This window comes from Podarcis filfolensis (genome assembly GCF_964270895.1).
Source record: "Podarcis filfolensis genome assembly, chromosome: 10".
Classification (NCBI taxonomy): Eukaryota; Metazoa; Chordata; class Lepidosauria; order Squamata; family Lacertidae; genus Podarcis; species Podarcis filfolensis.
Genome location: NC_139612.1, coordinates 40,273,746 through 40,300,561, shown reverse-complemented (window position 1 = coordinate 40,300,561; position 26,816 = coordinate 40,273,746). Strand labels below are relative to the sequence as shown.

Below are 26,816 nucleotides of genomic sequence, written 5' to 3'. Positions count from 1 at the left end.
TAAGTTCTAAGAGCTTGAACCAATTTGTTAAAAGTCATCCTCTGAGCACATCAGGTGCCTATTGTGTCATTGTGGGTGCAGGTGTCTGAACCCTGATTACTGGGCATGCTGGCTGGGGTTGATGGGAGTTGGACCCCAACAAAGGTTACCCACCCCACAGTTTTAGGACAAGACCCGTCTGTAAATGAAACATGTTTGTGCAAAGGAAGCAGGAGGGGCAAAGAGAAATAGGACAAGAGAACATCTGTAGAGAAAGAAAAGCAGAGACCAAGAACAAAACTAAAGGGAAAAACAGGCAAGGTTCCACCAAAAGCAGAGGAAAAGGGTTAAAGATGAGCAAGAAAAAATGGCAATTCTAAGCTATTTCAGATTTAATAAGAATCAGTTACATTTTCAATGGACTACTGTGGCAAGACTGATCTAACTCTATCTTGGCCTGTACCCTGAGAGATAGTAGTTCAGTTAAGAGGGTTTTAATGTTGTGGCTGCAGTTTCAGTGCCTTTAAGAGCTACATAAACAGAAATCCAGCAAGTGAAGCATTTCCTTCTCTGCAAGTGGCCTGGGGGGGGGAAGGACTTCCTTACCCTATTCAGTTTTGAAAATGTATCATTTTAAAACAGCCCATCAGCTATTGGTTTTTTATTTAAACTTCCAGTCGATACCTAAGCAAAACACCATTCTTTATAGAACAACCAAAGCACTCAAGTAACTCCATGCCAAAAATTATACATACTAAATATTAATACTTTTGTAGTATAATTGATTCTGCAATGCAGGGACCTCTCTGCTTCTCAAAAGGCATTTTAAAAGTATTGATAAGGAGTTGGCCTGTTCATAATTATACATAGGTCTTCATGGTCTGTGCCTATGCAACACAGAATCTGAAGCCTTTCAGACAGACAATGAAACATGTTGTCAGTCCAGACGCTCAGGACACATCTTTCAATGAGCATGGGCACCAATTTTCTGCCCAGCTTCTTTGACTGTTACAACAGTAGCATCGTTCAGAACTGTATTCTCGTTACTGACAACTAGATGGTTTTCTTCCCTTTTGGCTTTTTGTTTTTCCTACAAGCTGCTTTGCTGCTAGTTTTCTTCAAGAAGCTTGCTGCCTATAGGGGGTTGGTGGGCTATGTCAAACACCTTGATGGGCTGGATCTAATATATGGTTTTAGCCTTACATTTGCCCTTCTATTCTACCTCAATGTACATTAGCTTTTCCCAACATAAAGCTCAATCCATTAAATGTTCCTTTATACTCATCTAGCTACTATTGCATAGAGGCTACCTAAAAATAAAATGAAAACCCTTAGGTAGCTTTCTGGATAAAATAAATGATTTTCTAAAACCACCTTTCGTTTATGCAATAATTTAATAAAAACTAAGGAATCTCACGGACAAGGTGAATAGTACTTGGTGGCAGAGGGGTCCAACTCAATTGCATTTGAGCAATGCTAGGTCATAAAATAAACAGCATTGCAAACAGGACAAATCCCAGAGTCAATCTAACAACTGTTTATACAGATAGTACCTTATTGAGCGTGAACTGTGTTTTCTATACCTTAATTCCAAAGCACATCCTAACAGTCTGCAAAAACCTACTGCATGAATGGTCAATGAAGCATACGGATTAGTACCACTTAATAGTTGGACTTTTTCTGCTGCTTTGTACAGAAGAAATGCAGCCTGCTAAAACCTTTTCTAGGCTCAAACTAGAATGTCAAACAATTCTGTAGAAAATATGTGGGAGTCCTGTTATACTTTGATTAGCCTCAACCCTACTGCCACTTACATGGGTACAGAAGAATAGCATCTAATGTGTCAAACTTTTATTAGCAGAGATTTCAAATAAAACTAGTTTTAACAAGTGTAATGGGAAAATAATATAATCCAGTTTCTGAACATAATGAAGAATATCCAGAGTTCTGATAAATGGAATATTTGCATTGTCATTTAAATAAGTGTCATAACTGAAGTATCAAATAATGTTTAAGCTGGCTAGTGGATTTATCATAAATGAATGGGGGAAAATGAGCAGAATAAGACCAATTTCAATTCCCCATTCATAGAAAGAACCTATCAAGCTATGCACTATAGGTCAGTATACCATAGCTGAGGGCAGATAACATTCCCGAAAGTACGTAACTTTATGACTTAAAGCAAGGCAAGACTCATGTTATATAAGACAAAACTTCAGAAAAGTAGACCATGCCTTGTGTTGATATCCGGTGTAAGCAGAGAAAGAATACATCTACAGGATTTAATAAGGCAGGTTTTTCCCCCAGAGCCCTGCTGCCTAGCACTTTTAACACTTTCAGAAACCATATTTGGTATTAGATCCATAAATCTGTCTTTATTTTTTACAAAATGGATTCCAGGAAGTTAAAAGGCAATACCAGAGACGACTTAGGCGCAGAAATCAGGTGTAGTCATTCAAAGCATTCAAGTAGGGAATATGGTAATATAAATATTCAAAAGCCTTCTCTCAGAAATATTAAAACAATATGTATAACTCATTCCAAACTAAGAAGTAACCTGAAATACTCTAGAGGCCTCAAAAGCTGTTTTTCCTTTTGTTAGATACATGAGAGAACTTGCCTTTGATTAAATTCCTCTTTCCGAACATGGAAAGTTATCACATGGGGTCCACTGTTAAAACAGACTGCAAATTTATTCTGGCATAATGTGTTCCAACAGAGTACATAGGTGAGGTAATGGCCTTGAAGTTTTAATAGTCATCTCCTCTACTGACAACTTCTTTGCATGTTGGACGCAATAATATGGTATGCTCAAACTGTGCTGTATATGAGCCTTTAATATCACATAGGGGAGGGTATGGATCCACTATACCCAAGTCACACAGGTTCTTCAGAGCCATTAGATATTTACTTTCTCCCAGACGATCTAGCCATCTGCGGCAGAAGGCAAGAGTGCCAAAGTTTTCGTTGATAACATTCAGCAAGTGTTTTGCTCTTGGAAGCCTAGAAGAAAGAGTGCACTGAATGAGCAGGAGGAAATGCTGATCAGGCAGATACTGTGCAATCCCATGCATGTTTACTCATGAGTAAGTCATGCTGTGTTCAGTAAAGCAGCAGTAAAAATATACTTTAAAATTCCATAATGCATAGCACTAGTAGCCAACAAGACACGGTAAACAAAAAAAAGTGTTCAGCATGCACCAGAATCGCATCATTGCTGCTGCATACCTTGTTTCTGGTGAGGAGACCATTCCAGAGAGAGTGGTCTTTGCTTTCATGTAACAATGAACGCACAAAGCTGTGGTGGGGCCTGAGGGTTGCATTTATTGTTTGCTAAGAAGAACAGAAGGGGTTTTTCTTCCAATTGCAGCACTGGAAAAAGCCTCTCCACTAAGTCCAGCACTGCTATGGGAAGGAAAATAACTCCCTTGCTCCTACCAGCCTAGTGCTGCCCTTCCATTGGAACAGATCAGAACACTCCTGTTTCTGGAGTGATCCAGCCTGCTATTAATGACGGTATTCAAGAATATATAAAAAAATTGTCCAGTGGCATCAGAGACCCACTAAGTTTGTTCTTGCTATAAGCTTTCGTGTGCATGCACACTTCTTCAGACACAGTCAAGAAGACTGAAAGCTGCCTTGTTGTCATGAGTGTTGTTATTCCTGTCACTGCAGGTAATTTGATCAGGAGGCTGATAGGCTACGTCAAACACCACGATGGGCTGGATCTAGCCCATGGGCCACTTAATTTACCACTGCTGATTCAAAGAACATGATTCAAAGTATTTAAGATGCTAGGCGTTTTTTGAAATCACTATGATTAAACCACAGTAATGTAAAGCTGCTGCTAATATTGGCTGTATTTGGATGTCATGCTAAATCATTCTTCCCAAATCAGGTGTTCCCCAGCTGTTCTTAAACTCTGATTATCCCTGACTACTGGCCATGCTGGCTAAGGCTGATAGGAGTTGTTAGTTCAAAAACATCTGGAAGAGTTTCAGCAGTGGTAAATTACTGTCCACTCACACACGAGTAAATCAAGTAACTTTAAGGACAAGTAGCTCTAAAAATTGTTGGGTTTTGTCTCATTTGTGCACCCATAGTATATAAGCAGTCTACTTACCATTCTTTTCAAGTTGTGAATTAGCAACGATATTTCTTTCAATAGTACAGACAAAGAGACATTTACCCACTGTAATAAAAGCAGGACTAACCTTATTGGCACATGTCCAACATCAAAGTTCTTCATATAATGAGAACATTCCATATCATCATGAACAACACCTTTTCCTGTGCTGCCAAAGGTTTCTATAGCATATACTTCTCCCTCCTAAAATTAAAGAGACACATATACTAGATAAGCATACTGGAGTCCATGCTGAGAAATAATCAAAGAACTATTTCTTTGCATTTGAAAACATGGGTTCTGGCACAATATTATTTTGCTACAGGAGACTAACTCTGGAATTTCTCAGAACTATAAATGTAGGACAACACATAATACCCCACAGAGCAGGTGTACAGGCAGCATGCCCATGAAATACAATCAATCTATTCACTTCCTGTAAATCAAAGATTTTCAAATACTGTCAGGGTGATACTTCCTTACTTAGACACTGCCCAATCAGGTTTAATGAATAGCTTAATCCCATGTACTAGGAATAGCTGTTCGGGTGTTATATTTCATTTATAGACTCAGCCTGGTTCAAAGGTGGCCACCCATACAGGCAGCTTACAATGTTAAACCCTCTTCACTTCAGCAACAGAAAGTAGTCATATACCTTCAAATCATTCTCTGGGGCAATAGGTTATGCCTGGGAGCTAGAGTAGAGTACTTAGAATGCCACCAACAAGTGGGACAATGGTATTCCAGTTAGCTTACTCCTGGTGGGTAAGAATAGGAAAAGTGGGGCATTTTCAGAATAAAATTTTAAGACTTCTGAACTATTTCTGGAGTGGCATGTATTAGAATAAGAAAGAAGTTTGCAAGATCTTGTGATCAGTTGTGATAACTATCAGATAGTGCATGAATCCTGCTGCCCTTTGTCATCTTAACTAAACAGCCAGATTTTCCACTTTTCCCAATCAGGTAGTTCACCTCCCCATGTTTTATTTTTTAATGACACCTTCATTGGCTTCTAAATACAAATTTTAATTGTGGGGATAGGACATTTTGAATTACTCGCAAGAACAAAATGATTGTTAGGCATACCGTTCATTTTTCATTTTAATAAAACTAACGCCAACTGTTAAGTATTACACACATATTTACAACATTCTGTTGTGAGCAGTAGCCATATGCTTTCTGGGTTTCAAGTAATTTAGTACTACAAACTAAAAAACTGATGAGTTGAGGGGGACGGGAACGGAAACAGAATTTCAAACAAGGGCCAGGTGAAACTGCAAATATTAACAGCCTAATACGGTGCATATTCTTCAGTGGGAGTACAGGCCCATTGAGCTCTATACTTCTGTGTACAGATGGTAAGAGTGTAAGAGTTATTTGCTTACTTCCATTCTTGTTGCTTCTCCTCCTTTCACAATGGGAACAGTTTTGCCTGCATGTATCCTATAGGGTCCAATAGAGTGTCCATTCAGATTGCGAATTGGTTTCACTGTAACATAAAATACGAAACACTATAAAATCAATGCAATTAGTAAATAGTACAGTTAACTTTTCTAAAATAAGCAATTTCATTTTTAAGAAAAGCTATTCTCAATTTTTGGAATCCAAAAGACAACATGAAATTCCCGAAAACACAATTAAATGCAAAAATCAAAACCCTCTGAGAAGTTTAATGGATCTCAAAATGTTTTACTTGTGAGCAACAACAGTAATCAAGTCTTACAAATGCAATGCCTCTGTCGGTTTCATATGCACACATGCTCTCTCCCTTAGCGTTGAATCAAAACTATCACATGTACTAGATAGGGGAAATTTACCTTGATATGTTTTGCCATCAATTTCAACTTCGTAAGATTCCATAACTTCTTGAATAGCCTCACCAACATCACAAAGGCGAACGTCTATTCCAGCGCACTATACACACACATAAGACAGGTTGAAATTGAAGATAAAAATTCCCTCTCACAAAGTATGTAGGTAAGAGATAAAGTTACACTTCCCCTTGCGAGTATACCTTTATTCCAGTATTAGTTGCATCTTTTACAGCTTCTAACAGCCTGTCATATTTTCGATTGAATGTGACAGTAAAAGCACAGTCAATGATACGACCTGAAATTAGATACAAATTAGATGAAAGAATCTGAACTCAACTAAATGATCAAACTGCAGAGTAAGCAAGAGAAAACTCACCACTAACATGTGTTCCAAAATCTATCTTGCAGATATCATCGTACTGCAATACAGTTGGATCTCCAGCGTTAGGGGTATAGTGGGCTGCACAGTTATTCAGAGAACATCCCGTGGGAAATGCAAGCCCAGCATTTAAGCCATTCTCTTTTATCAACTTCCGTGAACAGTCTTCTAGTTTTTCACTAGGGAAGCAAAGGTCTTTATTACATGAACGGATTTGTTTTCCAGCAGCTTTATTTAGTTGCTACATTAAAAAAAATTCAAACGATTCCCCTCCTTCCCTTTGCTATCCATATTACTGGGAATGTTCTTAGAATATGAGGTATTTGCTGCCCCAAGAATATAAGAACTGAGGAAGTGCCATGTCTCCAGCTGTATCATACTCGTTGAACAACTTTGCAGCAACATTCTGTTAGCTGCTTGTCCCCCAGCCTCATAGTCCATAGAAGCAGTTGTGAAAAAACAAAAACAAAAATATACAATCATCACCAACAGTCACCAGAACTGATGGAGAACTAGGCTGATATATGGAAGCCCCACACCTAATCTCTATGTCCAGCACATTCAATTAAACTTATGGAGATGAACCCTTGTATAGTCCTCCCTTGATCCTATGATCTTTTATTCTCACCAGATTTCTATCATTGTCATTCCAGGTTTGATCCAGCTCATAACGTATTTTCTCACTTGTCTGTGTGCTTCAGCAGCCTCTCTGAAATCATTCCAGATCTCTTCACTTGCTTGATCTAGTGCTTTCTTTTCATCACTTGTTGTTCTCCAAGCAGCAGTTCGCCTTTAATATTGGGATAAAAGGATTGTCAGACTGGCCATTTTAGCTTGTAATCCAAACTAGATGACACAGGTATACTCAACAGGACTACTACTTTAATATACATATTTTAGATTAACAGAGGTAAACTTCAAATTACATACACAATCACTCAAGTTATTAAACTCTAGCTAGCCCACTCTGACCAAGTCCCAGAGTAGTTCAAAATCAATGTTTGTTTCCAATTCTACTGCCATCACGAAACACCTCACTGATTTCAGAAACTGGTAGGTGAAGATTTTGGTAAAAGAAAAAAAATACTCATTGAAGGAGAAATATCATTATTGCACCATTTCTACCACGAAAAACCTTGGGTACCTAGCCTGACTCCAACTTGGGAGAATGTAAGGAACAGGTTTAGGAGTTCAGCCAAGTGACCTGCTGATAAGGAAAACTGCAGGTGTCCAAAGCTCCTCTACACATGTTCTTTGAATTCTAGATGTGGCCTGCACACATGCAATAGCTGGTATAGTGGACTGTACCACTTTAGACTGCAGGTGGAAAGGATCATGTTTTTAAACAATGCTTCATATAGGTAAAAGTAAAGGTAAAGGATTCCTCAACAGTTATGAGCGCCGCACCCCATAGTCGGCAGGACTTATCTGCTTTCAGACCGAGGGAGCCTGCATTTGTCTGCAGACAGCTTTTCCAGGTCATGTGGCCAGCATGACTAAACCACTTCTGGTGCACAGAACACTGTGATGAATGCCAGAGCGCACAGAAATGCCACTGACCTTTCCGCCACAGCAGTACCCATTTACCTACTCGCAGTGGTATGCTTTCGAACAGCTAGGTTGGCAGGAGCTGGGACAAAGGAACGGGAGCTCAGCCTGTCGCACGGATTCAAAATGCTGACCTTATGATCAGCAAGCCCAAGAGGCTCAGTGGTTTAGACCACAGAGCTCCCCGCTTTCCTCCATATGAAAAGCTCTTGGCTATGCAGAACACTAGCCCAGTAGAGAGCAAATTGGACTATAACTTCTTCCCTTGTTTTGCCGTTTTACTTGCACAGGTTTATTTACACCACTTAGAGATGATGGTGATTAAGCAATATACAAATTGCTGAAATAAAATAAATAAATAAAACTACATGGGGACATTCAAAAGTGGTACAACCCCACTTACTGTCCAGAAAATCATACAAGCCACTCTACCACTTCACTGTTCTACCACGTCATTGTTGCATGTGTAGATCACGTCTTATGTCTTATCTCAGGGATGGAGAACCTCTGACCCACCAGACCATTTTGGCCAAGCCACACCCTGCCCTGCACCTCACATCATATAACAGTGGTCCAGCCCACCTGCTTAAGTTGGCCTGTGGGTAGAAAAGCATCTGGCTAAACTAACAAAGCATATTCCTTCATGTGCCATCACATATTTTTTTGAAAGGTGCGAAGCCTGTCAACTGCATGACTTAAGATATGCGAACTTGGCAAATGAAAGACCAAAGGATATTTGTGGGGACAGCTCTTGCTCACTTGCCCTCCATTAAGTCTGAGCAAAGCAAATGGGTATGCAGTCCAGTCCTGAATCCACAAACCAAGGGAAAGGTTCTGTGACAGGAAGACTGAGCAATTCCAGTGGTGATTTACATCAGTGATAACCATTCATGCCTGCCTCTGTGAGTGACCATTGTCTCCCCTATTCCTGGCCAGGTGCCATACCAGTTACCTGCCAAAACGTGACATGTGCTCTAACTAGCAAGAAAGAACCAGGTGCCACTCAAACCAATGAGCATAAGAGGGTCCTTACAATGGGCTTGGGTATGCAGTCCTTTGTTTCCTCCATTCAATCACCACCTATCCTCCATCGGTGACCATCAGGAAACCATGCAACTGACCACCTAAAGCCATGCTACTCACAAGTAGACCAAGCAGTCAGTCTGTTGCTAGCTCAGCACAGGTAGATTTGATCTACAGAGCTTTTATTTTCAGTATTTGTCCATTTGCCTTTTCCTCTTCCATTCTTAATAAAGCTTCATATTATTTGACTGCTGGGATCTGAAGGGTGTTTATGCCAAACTTTAGGATTTGGGTAATCTCCTACATGCTTAACCACTGAGCGTATATATGCTACTAGGGCAAAAGTGTGAATTCCATGGTGGAAGAGACAGTTAAATGCCAGCCCCATTGTCCTGAGTAAACAGAATGATGTGACTGAAAGGCAGAGGTAGCATTGACTCAGAATTCTAGATTTTTATTATTTCATGGAACACCACAGAATTCCCTCCCACTGGGGGCTCGCATCCAACTGTAGAACTGCAAAAACTCAGTGATGGTGGCAGCAATTACCAGATAGTTTAGAGGACACTGCTGGTCTACTTTGCAAGGCAGCTGTGCAGAGTGTAGGCAGGCTCTCCTAACCTTCCCCCTTCCATTACAGTATTATTATTTTTTAATTTTTTTACTCTTTTTTTAAACAAACACTAATACAATTACCACTAAGCACTTATCCAGCAGCACATCTAATGGTGCTTGATTTATCCATTGTCTCTAGACAAACACTTACACACTCAACATTCAAACATATTACTTAACGAAACCTCTCCACTGAGAATATTGAGTGGTTGGTATAACAAGGTCTTGATTTTGGTCATTAACATAAAGGGGTCCACATTTCTAGGAAGGTATCTCTATTTGTTATGCCTTTAATTGCCCTCTTGTGTCTAGTGAAATGCTCAAACGCTAATCATGCTGCAGTCAGTAAGAAGCCTACAAGTTCTCTGAAGTGCAGGGTGGAGCCTAAGCCTATGTCCAAAGATAGTAGGGCTAAGGCAGGATTTGAAGAAAGGGGGTTGGCCTGTAATTGTGGATATAATAGATAATACTCCATTCCAAAAGTTTTTAACATGGCGGTATTCCCACCAAAAATGAATAAATGAACACAGTATTAACCTACTGCAGGCTTTAAGGACTGCAGTGTAGTTCTCTACAGAATTAAACAGAACATAGTTTTGAAGTATAAAATACACAGGTACATTGTCACTTTTGAATGACAAGCATTATTATTATAGTTATTACTATTATTAATACCTCCCCTTTTCCCCTAATGGGACTCAAGGCAACTTACGGATTTTAAAAAAGAAATTAATAAAAACATAGAAAAATAATAATTAAAAAACAAGAGAATTAAAACTATATACATTTAATAGTATATAAACAAGCACAGGCCTTGTTGATTATGCCTATGTTCAAGTACTATATAGTTTGCTGGCAAAGTCACTGCTACATGCATTTACCATTCATACATAAAAGTAGTCCCAACTCATTAAGCATAACTACATCATCCCAAGATCAACTGCCAACAAAATACAGTATGCAGTTACAAACATATACAGAGATCTTCAGGTAGGAACACTCTAAAATTCACTTACTTCCAATTAGCACCTCCAAATAACGGATAACAGTAGAGCAAATATAATAGCCCAGCTCTTGGGGCAGAGACTTATGAACAACAGGCAAAACGCCTACAAAATAATTTGTCAATGTACCACGCTGTGCATGTTAATTTTTTTAAACAAGATACATACCCATCTTGTGTTGGTGGATACTCACACTCTTCACCTTTTGGAAATATTCCAGTGGTAAACAAATCACATATTGGAATAGACGGAGGATCTGTCTGGACTTTAGCTGTTGGGTGAAATGCAAAAGTTGAATCTCTTACGATACACTGCATAGTTCTATCATTTCCAATACAAAAGCATTTAATTTTTAATTTTTTTAAAAATTGCCTTACTTGGGCTCACATCTAAAACTGAAAACATGCCAAGATACCCTTAAATAACTTTGCCAGTTCTGAGTGCCTTTTACAGTTGCAGCACTGAGTCACTTTAAGCAAAAAAACCTGGGTTGTGCATAGCAATCAATTTCTTTAAGAATTCAAATATTTGCATACACTTCAAACACCACTGTTTACCAAGACAGCATCTATATTCTCATACCTGTCCTTGGTGAATCACTGAAATCACTTCCAGTGATAAAAAATATAAGACTGCACATATGTACTAAAGTCTTTCAGGTGTCAGTTCCTCTCCCAGGTCTCTATAAAATATATACATGAGGATGGTTGTTGTTTTGAGATTTAATCTTCTTTTCAACTATAACTTATAGCTGTATACCAACACCACTTTCCTCCCCCATGTACCTGCTAAAATGAAGGGTCTTACAAAGTAATGTTCCCCACCACTGGGGTGGGATAACACATTTCCCACTTGGCCTATAAAGAGCAGGCAAAGAGCCTTATCTTCCCTTCACAGCACTGAACATCACAGCTTTGCAATTGGGAGATAAAGCTGTGGAGGCTCACTTGCTACAACTTGCCAAGCTGGGTGCCGACTGCAGGACAAAGGTTACCTACCCCTGCAGTAGACAATACTGAGCAAGACAACCAAATGTTCTTGCTATGTATAAGGTAGCATTATGTGTAAGCTCCATAAACATGACATAAGCAGAAACAAAGTTTGCACGATACAACCATAGTAACAAACACCTACGTCCTTTCTTCTTTTTCTTCTTCTTCTTTTTCTTCCCTGCTGCACCATCACCTTCACCTTCACCATCTACAGAAGACAAACATTTACAAATTTATAAACAATAACTACAGATAATAGCACTACTACCTAAGATTATTATTCTATAGTTGCGAGAGGAAAAAATCGAGTTAAGAGGCTTGGCTAAAGGGCTAGAGCAAAGCTACGTATTAGAGCAGCCTGATTAGACTCGCCCAAACTGCATGCAACTTCACACCTGCACAGGACGTGAAGATTTCAAAGAACAAGCAGGGATAACTCCTGCTGAACCTCTATTGGCAAGAGTTCCACAGAGCAGGGCTTGCTACACTAAAGGCTCAGTGCCTGGTAAAGACCAGCTGAACCTCAGGAGTATATGAGACCACCAAGTGCCTCATCACAAGACTTCAGTGATCAAAGTGGAGCATAAAGAATCAGGTGGTACTTCAGGCCCAAATAGTTTATGGCTTTGTGAGCACAAGAACATTGAAACTGGCAGTAGGAAATTGGTAACCAATGAAGGTTTCTCAGCAGCTATCCCTTATGCACACATACACACACACACAACCATAGCTAACATCATTCAGTGAAACGAGTGGTGATGACCTGAGTACACCCCAATAAATATATTTCTTTGTGTAATAAATAGTATTAGCAGCAATAATAATAATAATAATAGAAGAACACTGCCAGACCCTTAAGTGCAGATTGAGACACAAAGTTTAATCATGGCTGTAACCACAAGCATCTTCACTGTGATGTCTTTCCTATTTCAATAAGGCATCAGCAGCTTTCAACATGCCCGTTATGACACCAGAAATCTGGAGTTTAAAATGTACACTAGTCACTACATGTTGTATGCTTAATTTTGGAAGCATACCAAGACACATTATAGAAATTAGTATGCACAGGTGGAATCTGTAGCAAGCTACTGCAATGTGGCATGCTCCTGGTCAGTGTTTCAACCAGTCATGCCCTCCATTTCATTTCCTCTATTACTTCATTACCCCACAAAAATAAATCAGGATTCCATGCCCACGAGACATGCTTAATTCTCAGTGGGTTGTTTTGGGATCCCCCTCCCCCACATTTTTAGTTTAGTTTACTGTCTTTCTATGCTGGCTAAGAAGCAAGGAGCTTCGCTTTCTCCATGGCATATACTGAAGTCAAGCTAGCTGGTGAAAGATGGGTAAAGTGATTTGTCCCTCCTCTGCCAGTCCATTTGTTCTCTGGAGAGAATTCCATGCACTTCCCTGAGTGGAATTCCTGGTTGTTGAAAGTAATTAAATATTTGCTAATAATGCAAGAATAAGAGGGCAACATTAGATAAAAGCAAAACCATATTTTTAAATAAAAAACCCCCGCTGATGCTAAGCAGCATTAATAGTTCAAACGTATTGTGTAAGTGCTTCACACATACAGTTGGGTACAACATTCATAACAAAACCACTTTCAAAGTGAACTAATTAATGCCACATGAGAAATCAATAAAAATCATGGCTTCACAAGGGCAAATCATATGCTGTTCAGCGCTGTCAATGATTATTCCTTCTAGCCACACACTTCCATCACCCTTCAGTTTACAGCAGCTACCACCAGAGAAGTCTAAGGCCTCTGGCTGGCAGGTACATTTCTGGCAACAAAAAAAGAGAGAGATAAAGCGCATGAAAAGATAGGACCGCTGCCTGGAAAGAACCCTTTGTTTCTGTAGTTCTATGGAGAGGAAAGGTAAGAGGCAGCATAAAGAGAAAGAGTATCCTTCAGGCAGAGTTAGCCAGTAACTAGTTTCCAGTAACTGACCTATGCACACTTCTTTATTTAAAATTCTGAAGCTTTAAAATAAAAAACTATCACTTTGATAGTGATCTGGCTGACACACATTATTTAAGTTTTACATTACCGTAATTTTATTTTACTAAAAAGATATAGTTAGGGCATTAAAGACTGTAAACACTTTTTTGTATATAAAAAACCTAGAGCCCATTTTAAAGCATAATTTCAGTCTGTCACAGCACATTCTGAAACAAAGACACAGTTGTTCTTTAAATAGTCAATGCTCTTTAACACTGCTACTCGTTTTAATGAAAACTGCATCAGATTCCTCTTGCCCTTGAACTATGCTTAATCCATTTACACTACATCAGAAAAAAAGTTCTGGCATGCAGTTCATTCATCTACCAATCTGGAATACTTTCCAGTTCCCTATGCTAACCACTGCAGATTCTGGCAATATTCAGTCCTACAGTGGCTGCTGTTCACTTATTACAGGCTTCTTCTGCGGTACTGTGCTAGTAGATTTGCCAATCAGCAAGCCAAACTGTTTAGACTGCCATGTCCTTGAAGACTGCTGCATTATTTCCATTCTTTTGTCAGAGTCACAACTACTGTCTCTAATCAAGGCTATAATCCTAGGAGCTGAATGAAAACTTAATTCCAAGTAACATGCTTAGCTTCCACCATGAACAATTGATTCCTAATGCAAAACACCAGACAGCAATGAAGATTCTGTCTGAAAGGTTCTTGATTTGGTCCAAGACATATTTTTGCTATTAGGTTTAAAAAAGCTTTGCCTATTTATTTATATTACTAGATTGTTAAAACAACTTTCCCCACAGGACAATCAAGGTGCCATACATGGTCCCCCCCCCCCATTTTACCACCACAAAAATCATGTGAGATAGATTAGACTAGGGGCATGTGGCTGACCAAGGTCACCCAGTGAGTCTTATGGATGAATGGGGATTTGAAGCCTAGAGTTAAGCACCATCATGTAACAGTCTCTTAACATTTAGGATCTCTTCTGAATTATATGAAGCTCAGGTCACTAGCAATCCAGTTAATTAGAACTTAAGCTATTAAATGGGTGAGTGTGGGGAGCCCCAGACATCTATTCCAACACCCAACAGGAATAACACATTAACGGTTGTTCTTGTTCAAAACCAATTAATGTGGATAGGTATTGTGTTGCAAAAGAACTTGAACTGAAATGTTTGGTCTATTTTAGATAAATAAACTCGCATCAAAGTCTCTAGGAGAAAATCATCAAAGTGTATTGAAAACATTGTTAGCTTAACCACCATGTCTTATATACAGCCCCCTATTCTTGGTCCAGAAAAAGCCCTTTGCATGTAAAATAGGGCTTCTGGCTGTCATTCATATTTCATTCCTATCTTCTTCATCATATGGCTTTTCAAAATGTAGATATAATACAAGGACAACAGTAGTAAAGCCTGTTTTCTGTAGTTTAAATGACTTATAATTTATAGAATAATCTAGGTAAAATTGTCACTTTAAGAATTAAGCTGAATTTTATTTCATTTCTTTTAATGAACAGAAAGACTGGCATTTTGTTTAGAACAAAAGCTCATCAGAAATGGCTTCATAAATTGAATTCAATATCTGTGACTTTCAAGCATGTATGTATGTATGTACCAATAAAATTAACCAAAGATCTATCAATATTCTCTATTACCATTCCCAGACAGGAATTTCAATATATAACACAGTCACAGTGTTGCAGTGGATAGCCTATTATACCTGAACAAAGGAGATCTAGGTTAAAGTCAGTGCTCAGCCATCCCTTGGGATAGATCCTATCTCTCATCTTGAATTACCCTGATAAGAGTTGCTCTTTCCAAGGTTATAATTACTTAGTATAATATGATCTCTTTTTAAAATCAATGAACAAAACATTTGATAATAGCCTTTTTATACAGCAGCGCTTTCAACAACCTACATAAAACTGCTTCAGCATGAAATATCTTTCCCAACTCCAGTAATCCCTTAACTAAAGCAAACTACAAATATTTTTACATTAATATTTTACATATCATGGACAGGGTAAATTATACTTGCCTTCATCATCATCTTCTTTCTCCTTTTCCTCCAGTGCTTGTTTATCCAATTGTTTTGTCACCTCATCAAGTGTTGACTCAGATTCTCTCTCAGTTTCTTGTCCTGTTTGCAAATAAGCAGGTAGTTTGAACAATAATGCAAAACCCAGCTAAACAAAGACAATATACTTTTGTGTGTCTCTACTTTCTAAATTATACAAGACTATTCCTATATTATCACTGCAGGTAAATAATAAATTTCTTCCAAGCAATTCCATAAATTGAAATCTCTCTCCCTAGACCTTAGGACAGGTACCATGTACTAATGAAAGCATGTAAATCCACCCCCCACCCCCGCCTTATGCAACGGCAACAGTCTCTAAGAATTAAAACACACTCTCAGTCCTGTAAGGAAACCATGCAGTTACAATCGTCCTCCTTCTATACCATACGAGTGAGTGTCCGACGGCAAATACATCATGCCGAAGACCCTATCTCCCATTACATGTGAATTTCGTGCATGCTCCCACCATAAAAGTTATCTTCCGACTGCAGTGTTGATTAACTCCCCCCCCCCTTCCCAGGCACCCTGACAGCTGCATACCAGCACTCTCTTGCTTCCCAAGAAAACCCCGGCAGCGTGTCACCACCCCGACACAGAAGATCTCACACGCGAGGTCGCCTTGCCATACACGACCCACGCCCTAGTTTAACGATTTCCAGTCTCATATATCATCATATATATATATATGGTGATAAAAGGCTTAAAACATGAGCTTGACGGCCTAACACCCAGACCCTCCCCATCGCTTCCCCCTAAACCCCTCCGACTCTGGGAACATTTCCCCACAGCGGCGCCACGGAACGACGAGACAGTCACGTCCTTCTTTCCCCTCAAAAGGGGCTCGTCCTCCCACCGACCCACCCCGGACGTCTCAGGGGCCAAGGAGGCTTCGCTCCCGCTCCTCCTCCTCCGAAGTTGTACCCATGGCTCGCCCCTGACGCGGCCTCCGCCCCCCCCCCCGCCCCGCCATCGCCTTGCCCGGCCCAGCTCCTACCCGCGGCGGCTCCTTTGCTCTTCTTCTTCTTCTTGCGCTTCTTCTTCGCTCCTTCTTCAGCGCCAGGCCCCGCCGCGCCTTCTCTCTCCTCGGGATCCAACAGCACCTCCCCGTTCAGGTGCTTCTCCTCCTCGGGGCTGCCCCTTTCCTCCACGGCCGCCATGTTGCAGCCGCCGCCGCCGCGCCGCCTCCTCTCCCACGACTAGCCGCCGCCAGCGAGAGAGAGCCAGAGACCGAGAGTGGGGGAAGGCCGCTCCAGCCCCAGCTACTCTATGGCTCAGCCCTGGGGCACGTCGGGAAAGATGGAGGGCTAAGAACCCCGTGGGGGGGGGGGAGGACGAGCAGCGAGCACGTGCGCTGTGGAAGAGCGAGAGAGTTGTTGTCTGAGAGGCTGTCCGTGGGAGGTGCAGTTTAGGGCCGGGCTCATAGCTCTTGCCGTCGCCTGGGCCTCCTCTCTTCACACCACGTGGGTTCTCTCCCCCCCTCCCCCCCCCCGGCAACCAATTTCCCTCAGTAGGTTGCAGCAAAACTTAACGTGGAGAGCTTCATGGCACCTTAAAAGACTAGCCGTGCAAACCTATGGCTGCTTGTCTGTCCGTTCAAAAGGCAGCCCCGTTGAGTTCAGCGAGGGAGTCTTCCTTTTATCTAAAACTGGCGGGACTGCAACCCAGCACATTTTATTCTGGCATAAATTGTCCCTGGACCAGAGCCCATTTCATCAGATGTGTACATGGCACCGTAAATTCGACAAGACTGGATTTGTCTGCTTCTATCACTAATCTAAAATGCTGATTTTGAAAAAAGTTGCTTAAGAGACTTAACTCCTATTTCGATACAGGATGGATCATAGGCCCAACATGCGCCTGAAAAATACTATACTGTAAACTACACTCGGCTAAATAGACTAGGAGCATACCAACCTGACAAGATGTTCACCACAGATTGTTTTTGTTTTTTATTTTAGTATGTTGTCAGTTCTCTATTGTTTTTTATTGTAATTACCTCATTCAGCAAGGGATACCCACAGATGCACATCTGCACCCGTCAGTGCTCATTCTGAGAGTATTGTCATTTATTGAATGATAACTAACATCTGTTGGATGTGAATGGGGATGTGTGTGCTATTAGAGCTGGATCAGGGGAGCTACTTCAGTTATGAAATAACTAAATTTTAATAAAATTAAAACATTGCAGCCAAATGCCTATCAAGCTGTTCTCAAGCCAAACAAATGCTATATGCCCACCAATGTGTTTTAATGCCAGAAAAAAATTAATGCCCATAGTTACCAGCCAGAAAAATAATTGTGGGAGGTGGAGGTGCAGAATGCATCCATGGCCAACTGGAGCAAAATAACTGCTCTGGTTGATGAGGGAGAGACAGATCTGGCCTCTTTCATTGATCAATACTGTATATAACAATGCAGGGAAAGTAAGCAGGGCTTTCCTTTATTGTAAATCTTCCCAGTTAATTTAAATGTATTGGCCCCAAAACTGGAAGACAGGAAAAGAGAATTTACTAAGGACAGTTATAGCAGCTTATGTTTATTACTGAGGGGGCAGAATAAAAAGCCCTTCCCTGTATGGTACTATATGGAAGTGCTGCATTCCCCTTACCCCACTTAATAGCCTTGATTCAGAGTTTCAGTTGAATATTACAGTTTTGGGGCAATGTGTTTTTCTTTAAAAAGCAATATTGAACAATTTAATCGAAAAGGGTACTAGTCCTTAATACAGCCCTTAATACATTCACTTTAATTTGAGATGGAAGGTTTCCCAGCGTTTCCATTTTATTAAGATTACTTAATAAACTTGGTTGACTCTAAAAGGTTATTAGACAAATTTATGGAGGATAACACTATTAATATCTATACGATGGCTCTATTCTCTCTCCACTGTTAGTGGCAGTATTCCTCTGAATACCCTCAAAGGTGCACTCCTTTGTCTCCCGAGACAGATGGATGCCAACAACCAGTTGCTGGGAATCACAAGTGGCAATCCAGTCCTGCTTGCGGACTTCTCATAGGCATCTGGTTGGTCGTGGAGGGAACAGGATGCTGGACTAAATGGGCCTTTGGCCTGATGTAGCAGGATCTTAATAAGTTCTTACTCTATAGCTTGTTAAAAGTGGGACATTTAAAGCAGCCCCAAGGAATCCTGGGAATGTTAGCTTACCCTCACAGAGTTACGTTTCCCAGCACTGTCAACAAACTTGAGCTTCCATGGTTCTTTTCTAGGGTAGGGCACTTAATGATGGTGACAAAGCACTGAAGCTAAGCAAAAGCTTCGTTTTCAGTGAAATAATATCAGCCGCCATCTGGAGCAGTTAAGCATCCTAATAACCATTTACTTATGCTGGTGCGCATATGAGTACCTTTAATAGTGGCTAGCTTGCTGCTTGAAGCTTAGAAGTGGTTGCAGAAAGGAAGTATGGTTCAGTATAATCCACACCATGTGGTAACTAAGCAACAGGGCTTTTCAACACTGTGTTGACTGACTGCGACCACAGAGAGGCAACTTTTATTCTGTTCACTTTGAAAGAGACAGCTTTTAACTGTTACATTTTACATTACTGACAAGCAAGATCTGCTCTCTGTGGGAAGACTTCTAAGGTACGTTATAAGATTTATTGACTATATACAAACAGAATCATACAAGGGAGGTTTGAAAAGAGAGAGTACAACAGAGACAGATAGCAAGGGATTATCTAAACCTGTATTAAGGAGGAGTTTTAACAGGGAATTATTTTGTTTGTTCAGTTTATCAGAACAGTCCATAAATACCTGTATATCTATGGCATTAATGATAACCTTCTAAATACTGGTGGAAGACTGCCGGAGATCTGAAAAAAGGGAGTAAGCCGTATTAACCACATTTGATAAATATAACCAACATGATCACATAAAATGTCCTGTAAAGGTATTTTCTGAATTTAATGAAACTCTTTTTACATTGTGTCTGAAGATGAAAGCTTAAGTCTGGCTTTATTGTTAGCTTTTGTAAACTAGAGCAATCAATAAATTATTGCTGGTATTATTATTTATTAAAATTTGATCTTGACATTTTCTTCCAAAAGAGTCCAGAGCAGCAAACACCAAAGTGGTAAAACAATGCAATTAAAAATAAACATTCAAAAACATCTAAAAGCATTAAAACATATAAAATGTTTATTTTATTTAAAAAATCCAAAATCTGCAGAAGGGCAGTACCTTCAATTGCATCAGCCAAAATGTCATGAAATGCATTTGCTTCCTTGTCCCAAGGTGCAAAGCCCTAGGTGCAACCTGAAACCTGCATAGCACATAGTATGGCTTAGTTCAGTTAAGGCTGCAATCTTATACATCAGGAATGGAGAAGCTTTTTTCAGCCTATGGGCTGCATTCACTCATGGACAGTGCTGGATTTACTTATAAGCTAAACAAGCTATAGCTTAGGGCCCTACTCTTTTGGGGGCCCCCAAAAAATTTAAAGGAAAAAACCCCTGTATGTACATTTCCAAAATATAAGTTCAACAATTACTTTGATAAAAATATGTGTTTTGTTATGTGCAAATGGCTTTAGATATCTATTAGGTCCATAAATTACCATATAGCATATATGCAACACAAAAAACAGCTACAATTTGTTGTTGAGAAAGGACAGTTGGACATATAAAGGGCCCCATTACCTTCAGTAGCTTAGGGCCTCATCAAACCTAAGTCCGGCCCTGCTCATGGACAACATCTTTAACAAACTGAAGTTCCCAGGATTCTTCAGGGAAGTCATGTGCTTTATATGTGCCTTGGATGTGCTTTAAATGTATGGTGTGGACCTGCCATCTGCAGTGTTCTCTTACACCCCAACTTAAAGACTGTGACTAAACGCAGGCTTTGTGGCTTCAGCATCAAGCCACCTTTCTCTCCCTGCCCCCGCCTTTAACTTAATATCCAGCCTGGAAAATTCAATAACGTAATATCCAGCATGTTCACTACTACAAAATGTCACAAAGGAGTTGCATAACTATGGAGTTTACATTGTTTTTAATGCATCAAAATATCTTTGTATACTTTTTTGTTTTATTTTTGAAGACGTGTTTGTCAATGAAAGGAGTTGAGTTTGCAACCATTGCAATCCATTTGCATTGCTAAATGATTGGCTAATTTTTTAAAGTTGAAAAATTATTTCAACTTTATTGAAATAGCAATATACAGTAATTTTAGTCTCATTCTTAAAACCATTGGCTTGGCTCCAGAACAGTCACATTTAAAGCAAATGATCTGTTCAGTATTAGGTATAATAAAGATTATGGCTTTAAAGCAATGATACAGCTGTAAAAGGTGAACATATATTCCTGACCTACTATGAGACAGATGGCTTGTCAGCCTTAATTCAGAAGTGTATGTATTATAAGTTTATATCAGTCTGTATAATAATATGCCCTTAATATTATTTTTATGTTATAGAATCAAAGCCAAAATTAATTAATGTGAAAATATGTATTAACTAGTCAAGCTACAAATAAACACACTGGATACATAAACAAATTTTATTCACAGAAGTTAGGAAACAATTTAATGTTTATTTTGGTTTCAAATGCAGGCAGTCTTTGGCATAACACTAGAAATGGCAGTTGTGTCAATTGGATCCTCAGATCAGTTTGTATTTCGTTTGAAGCAATAGATTTGCAATATTAGTTTTGTCTTAATGTCCATATTTGAAAGCTAGTTGTTCTACCACAACTGTTCCTTTCTTCACCTGGTTCAAATATGTTTCAGATCTCACTTCTGCAAGGAGTTGCATAAAATTAGTACCCCATTGCAAAGAAGTCAAACTATTTCCAAACTGTGTGTATATATATATACACACACACAAACACACTATACCACATTACACCAATTAAATGGCTACAGGTGTCATTCATTAGCTACAAGTCTCACTCCACTGATAAGAATGCAGAATGCAAAATACTTCCCCCATGAGAGCTCTATGTGCACAGTTGTACACTTGAGAAGGCCTGCTGCGTTTTCAGTTTCTGTTAGATACTACTTTAGGAACATCAAATCTGTCTTGGTTATAGATTCAGGTAGGTAGCCGTGTTGGTCTGATGCAGTCAAAATAAATTTTTAAAAAATTTAAAATTGTCCAGTAGCACCTTAGAGACCAACTAAGTTTGTGCTTATACGCAGAACAAACTTAGCTGGTCTCTAAGGTGCTACTGGACATTTTTTTTAAATTTTTTTGTCTTGGTTATATTTCATTAAAAAATGCAACCATTTGTATTCTTGTGTCCCATTTTTCTTGGTATATTCATATTTTATCTCTGTAGGCACATAATCCTACTAAGAGAAATGGCTGAAACCCTGGAACAAGAACCCATATATTTCTTCGACCAGGTACTTCCCATCTCATATTTGGTATGTTATTATTGCTCTCTCGAAATCTACTAAGGGTTTAATAAAATCCTGTATTTTATTTTAGCTCAAAACTACCGGTAAACAAAAGCGAAATATGAAAATAGAACCAGGAGAACACTTTGTTGATATAAATTTAATCAGCACAGATCCAGATCCTCATGAAATTCACAGGTAATAGTGGTGACGTACTTAAATTGCAGTAACTGATTGAATGCATTAATGAATTGATATATTGTATTAAAATGTAGTCTTTCCCCCGTTTTTGTTGGTTGGAAAGTTCAAATGGGAAAACTGTTAAGGGAATATTGCAACTTGAAAATTGTCCTGATTTTATTTTTTTAAAGGATGAATAGGATGTAAAAGGGCACTGTTCCAGCAGGAAGCAAGTATGTCTTCTGTACTTCCTACTTACCTAAGTCCTGCTGTTCTCATAAGAATTTAAGCCTGAATACATATATAGCTGTGTCTGAAGATTTCTGTACATGGTTATGTCTTCTTCACACCCATAATATTTGGTCTATATCAGGGTAGTCCAACATGCAACATTTGACACCCCTCCCCCAGCCCAGTGGCAGACATACATTTTTGAGACCCGCTTGGTATGAAAAATCTGAATTCTGGAATTAAAGGCATAATATACATTTACTGTCCACATGCAGGAACTCTGGATGCATGGATGAACACAGGGAAAGAAATGATGATTTTGTGAAAGACAGTAAAGCAAAGAAAGAACCAGTTTCTACTAAAACAGATGATCCTTCTATATCCATAAACATTTGTGAGAACCCTCTGGCTCACCTCTCCCAAATACCTACATTTCCACCTACAGAAGAAGACCTATGGTCAACTTCTCTGGAAGAACATAAATGCATGGCTGCTACCATATTATGTGAGCTGGAAGAAATGTTGAAGCGTTTTACCAAGTTTAAGTTTATTTTACCACAAGGGGTTTTAAATATATTGAGCTCCAGTTGGAAAGATCTCATTGAAGGTGTCTGGCAAAATAAAAAATATTTGCAGGAATTAGCATACAAAAACGTTAAACCAAGAAGAAGGCAAGCATCACAGGAGTCCAACAGATTGCCACCTACATTTGAATATACTGACTACGAGACGGCTAAAAATGTGAAAAGGAAAAGCAGGAAAAGTGTTGATTTTCCCATGGGTGCGACAAAAGGAATGGACAATCCTGGAACTCTGTCAAACAGACTCAATGGAAGCAAGAGTAAGGAATTTTACTGGTTTTCTCTTAATACTTAATATTCCAGCATCATATAGCAGAGGGCGGTTCAGCTTGGCCAATATACTACAGGTGACGACAATATTGCAAGTGTTTGTTTGGTGTGCAACTGCTGACATGTGTTTTCAGCCCTGGAAGGGGGTGGGGAGGGCTTACATGCACTCCACCAACATGTGGGATGGCCTGGGGCAACTTTTACATATAAGAATAGGAGCAAACTGATTGGTTTTTATGCTAATACCAAAACTCAGGGTTTACTATGACTACTTTAGCACCCAGTAGATAAAGGTCCCTGATTAGCATAAACAGGAGTACCTGTCATTGAGACTAATTTCAAAGTAAACCTTCAGGCTGCAAGTCTCTAACCTAATAGCATAAATAGGCAACAATGGAGAATATTAAATTCCAAGATATAGTTTGTCTTAATACATGTTTCTATACAGTGCTTTTTGCGGGGTTAAAAATTAGGTGCTGGTGCACATAAATAAAAGTATTGTGGGCAGCAAAAAGAATGGTACTCTATACCAGTAAATATGACCACACAAAAAACCAGTTGTCCATCACTCATTTAGAATGATATTTATTCTTGACACATCTAGGCTAGAGAGAAAATGCCAGCTCTGAAATTTGCTACCTTCATCCCAGGCCACAATCACAAGTGGAAGTGAGAGATATCTTGTGATTAATTGAGGAAAGTTGCTGAAGAATACCAGCAAATGGCCTTTGCAGCTGAAGTTAGAGAGGTACAAGCACTTGGAGGGGGCGGCGGGTGGAACTGGAAATAAACTAGGCAGTTTTTCAAACCATTTATTACAGAAGCTTCTCTTTCCCATTTCAAGGTGAGTGAGAAAGTAATCATAGTATTCAGCCAGGAGAGGCAATCTGTACCCAGAGCACTTCATTCAATAATGAAAAAAGTTAACAGCACATAAGCACTTTCTCTGGCCATTACCTAGCTCTTTGCAAGTTTGTAATTATAAAACAGCAAACAGTTCTTAATAAAGAACTGTGATTATGTGTGCTTATGCTGCTGAGGACTCATGATCAATACATTTCTTTTCTCTCCTATTTAGCTGCAGTCCCTCAGCAATATAGCAATGATTCACCTTTTGCAATCAGTTTCTCACTGTCATCAAAACTATGCAAGGAAAGAGGTATTATGTGTGCACTCTCTCTTTCTTCATTCAGGTTAATGTTTAGATTAATGAGCTACAGTTGGAGGGGAGCTAGCTTATTCATTTACTGTATAAGATATCTTACCTTCCCTTCACCATAGGTCCCCAGGGTGGGTTACATCATTATAATGATACAGTTATGAGGGTGGGATGGGGATGACAAAAGTAAAACAGCTTTAAAAAGAGGGAAAACAATATAGACAAAAGAGCTGCGTCTCACAACACAAAATATCTTAACGGTCAAAGGGCAGGGGAAAGAGGTCCATCTTTAGTGTACGACAAAGATTATGCTAGATGCCCTCACCCTCTTCTAGGCTGCCATTCCCCTTTCTTCTAGTAGGACTACCAAGAGATGATACTTGAGGAAACTATTTTTATTTTATTTTTAGGTTACTTGGTTCTGGTGGATGACTATAATAGGGAATAAAAAAGAAAATATTAAAGATGGCCTTTACTTCTAACAATAACTAATACTTGTGTTTGTGTTAACAAACCGGCTTTCTTAACTTTTAAATGTATTTTTTTGATTAATCAAAAAATGTCCTGATGTCTTGGAATTTGACAGGCGCTTAAAATTTATTTATTTGCAGCATTTCAGATAACTAATTATGAGTTTTTTCATTTCTTCATAAAGGTTGGGTTTTTCAACATTCTGACTGTGACTCTAAAGACCTAGAATGGAAAGCACCGTATGTCTGGGCAGTGGAAAGATTACGAATGGCAAAGATCGAAATGTAATATTAAAATGGGATTTTGTATTATGGCTTTTAAAATCTATTCTTGTTAAACTGAAAATTTTCTATTTTATTACAGGCTAAAATAACCAGAGATAGTTTAAGATGTGTGAAATTGCTAACACAGATGCTCAGAGAGGTCCATGGGAGAGTATGCAGGGCCTCTGGCGTTTTCTAACTGGAAAGGGGTAGCATGGAGGCACTGGCTGTATGAACCAATGGCCTGAATTGGTGCTTCCAATTGGGACCCATATATGACAGCCGTTGCAGTTTTTCATAATCAAAGCATCTGCTTTTTTAGCCACTGTGACTGCACAAATCACACAGTGTGAAAAGTCCTCATGTGAAAGTGTTGTTTCATGCAGTTGGTGCCTTCATGCAATCACTGTTGGGCCCAAGAGCAATCCTGTATGACCCTGTGGAGCAGGGCTGACCATACCATTAGGTAGAGTAGGGCTTTTGCCTCAGGCAAGTGGTGCTGGGAATTTGTGTGCCAAGTGGTCTTCCCTATGTTTCCTGCTTCCCTCAGGTGCAGCACAGTTTTGACATAAGAATCTACTGCCAGTCCCGGCAGGTTTTGGACGTAGACTAGGGGGGCAGCATCCTCTGGTCTTTTCCCTCAGAAAGTAAAATGTCTTGGGCTAGCCTTGATGTGGAACATAAAACCATGTTGCAAAACCACATTACAGAAACTCATTTCCTCTGGGGGGAAAATTAAATAATTGAACATTGATTATTTGGTATTTGACAGGAGTGGGACAACAACCTCAGAATCATGATGTCTGGTAGTTTTTAAAAACGTCCCCAATGTAGTGCGGACTTAATTAATCCTATCAAGTATTTTTGAAAAACAATAACTATATCATTTTCAGAAGTCTTTTACTTTCTTGTGCCCTGTGTTTCCCTGTACAGTTCTAAGTGAATAACTCGATTAATCTTGATGAACTGAGATCAAATGACTATCTTCTGTTAGCTATAACTGTTTTTACACTTGTATGTTTTATATTATTATTGGAAGATTTATTTTCATCTGAGATATAATTATATAGACAAAATCTCTGCAAACCAATCCATCCCAGAGGAGGAGAGTATGTTTTCTTTTTCAGTGTTTATCACCCCTATTGGCACATAGACCTGGCGCTGAAATCCTGATCCTCATTTTGGAAGGTACAGCGCTGACTGCTGCCAGGTTTCTGTGCCAATGCTATTGCACTTGACTTAGTGTTATTGAATGCTTATTCCTAGCCTGGTCAGCAAAAAGGTGTCCTGAGTGCTATCTTGTTGCAGAGTTTAAGGTGTAAGGAATGTTGGCTTCCAGTCAAGGGTTCTCCTTAGATTTCCTCTAATTAATATTTAGAATTACAAGCTTCTGGAATGCTTTCCTGCTTAATTCCCGCCTTCAGTTAAAGGTTTGGATATCTGACTCTCAAAGTCAGCAATGTGTAATATATAGACTATGAGAAAATTCATAGTGACATTGAAATAAAGCTGCTTGAAGGCTTGTAGAGTAAATATGTTGCCTACCAATGGAAAGGACAGTCCAGTCCAGTAGCTCTTCTTTGAATGAAGTACACATAGTAGCTTATGCAAGTGCAAGCCAAAACAATATAACCCTCACTCTCCTTCAGCACCTACAGTGAAGAAAGCTAGCTGCTCTTTTGCATTTTCCCTGTTTTGCTGGTACTGTAGCTCAGTATCTGCTAGGATACTTAAGAGCTGCAGGTGACGTGCAAGTTTCTGTGTAAAAGG

The 26,816-nt window shown here is 39.4% G+C and overlaps 2 protein-coding genes across 7 annotated transcripts in view; one reads left to right on the top strand and one right to left on the bottom strand.

The window, feature by feature from the left end:
- Window positions 1-1,815: 1,815 nt before the first annotated feature.
- METAP2 (methionyl aminopeptidase 2) lies at window positions 1,816-16,691 on the bottom strand (the record flags this gene model as incomplete). Its single annotated transcript, XM_083573469.1, has 11 exons — window positions 1,816-2,982; window positions 4,194-4,309; window positions 5,491-5,594; window positions 5,923-6,019; window positions 6,120-6,214; window positions 6,296-6,477; window positions 6,927-7,088; window positions 10,657-10,759; window positions 11,623-11,688; window positions 15,493-15,594; window positions 16,529-16,691. 11 exons carry the CDS (start codon window positions 16,689-16,691, stop codon window positions 2,730-2,732), a joined length of 1,443 nt encoding a protein of 480 aa, XP_083429595.1. The 3' UTR covers window positions 1,816-2,729.
- The window catches only part of LOC310743279 (uncharacterized protein), a 31,379-nt gene continuing 20,979 nt past the window's right edge, over window positions 16,417-26,816 (top strand). For 2 of the 6 annotated variants that reach the window (XM_083573419.1, XM_083573415.1), the window contains exons 1-6: window positions 18,266-19,137; window positions 21,831-21,897; window positions 21,983-22,089; window positions 22,578-23,143; window positions 24,232-24,312; window positions 24,968-25,067. In XM_083573419.1, the coding sequence (XP_083429545.1) occupies window positions 21,853-21,897; window positions 21,983-22,089; window positions 22,578-23,143; window positions 24,232-24,312; window positions 24,968-25,067 (899 nt within the window). In that variant the 5' untranslated portion in view covers window positions 18,266-19,137; window positions 21,831-21,852. Of the gene's footprint in view, window positions 19,138-21,830; window positions 21,898-21,982; window positions 22,090-22,577; window positions 23,144-24,231; window positions 24,313-24,967; window positions 25,068-26,816 lie in introns of all 6 variants that reach the window. The other 4 variants (XM_083573418.1, XM_083573416.1, XM_083573417.1 and 1 more) reach the window with 4 other exon arrangements.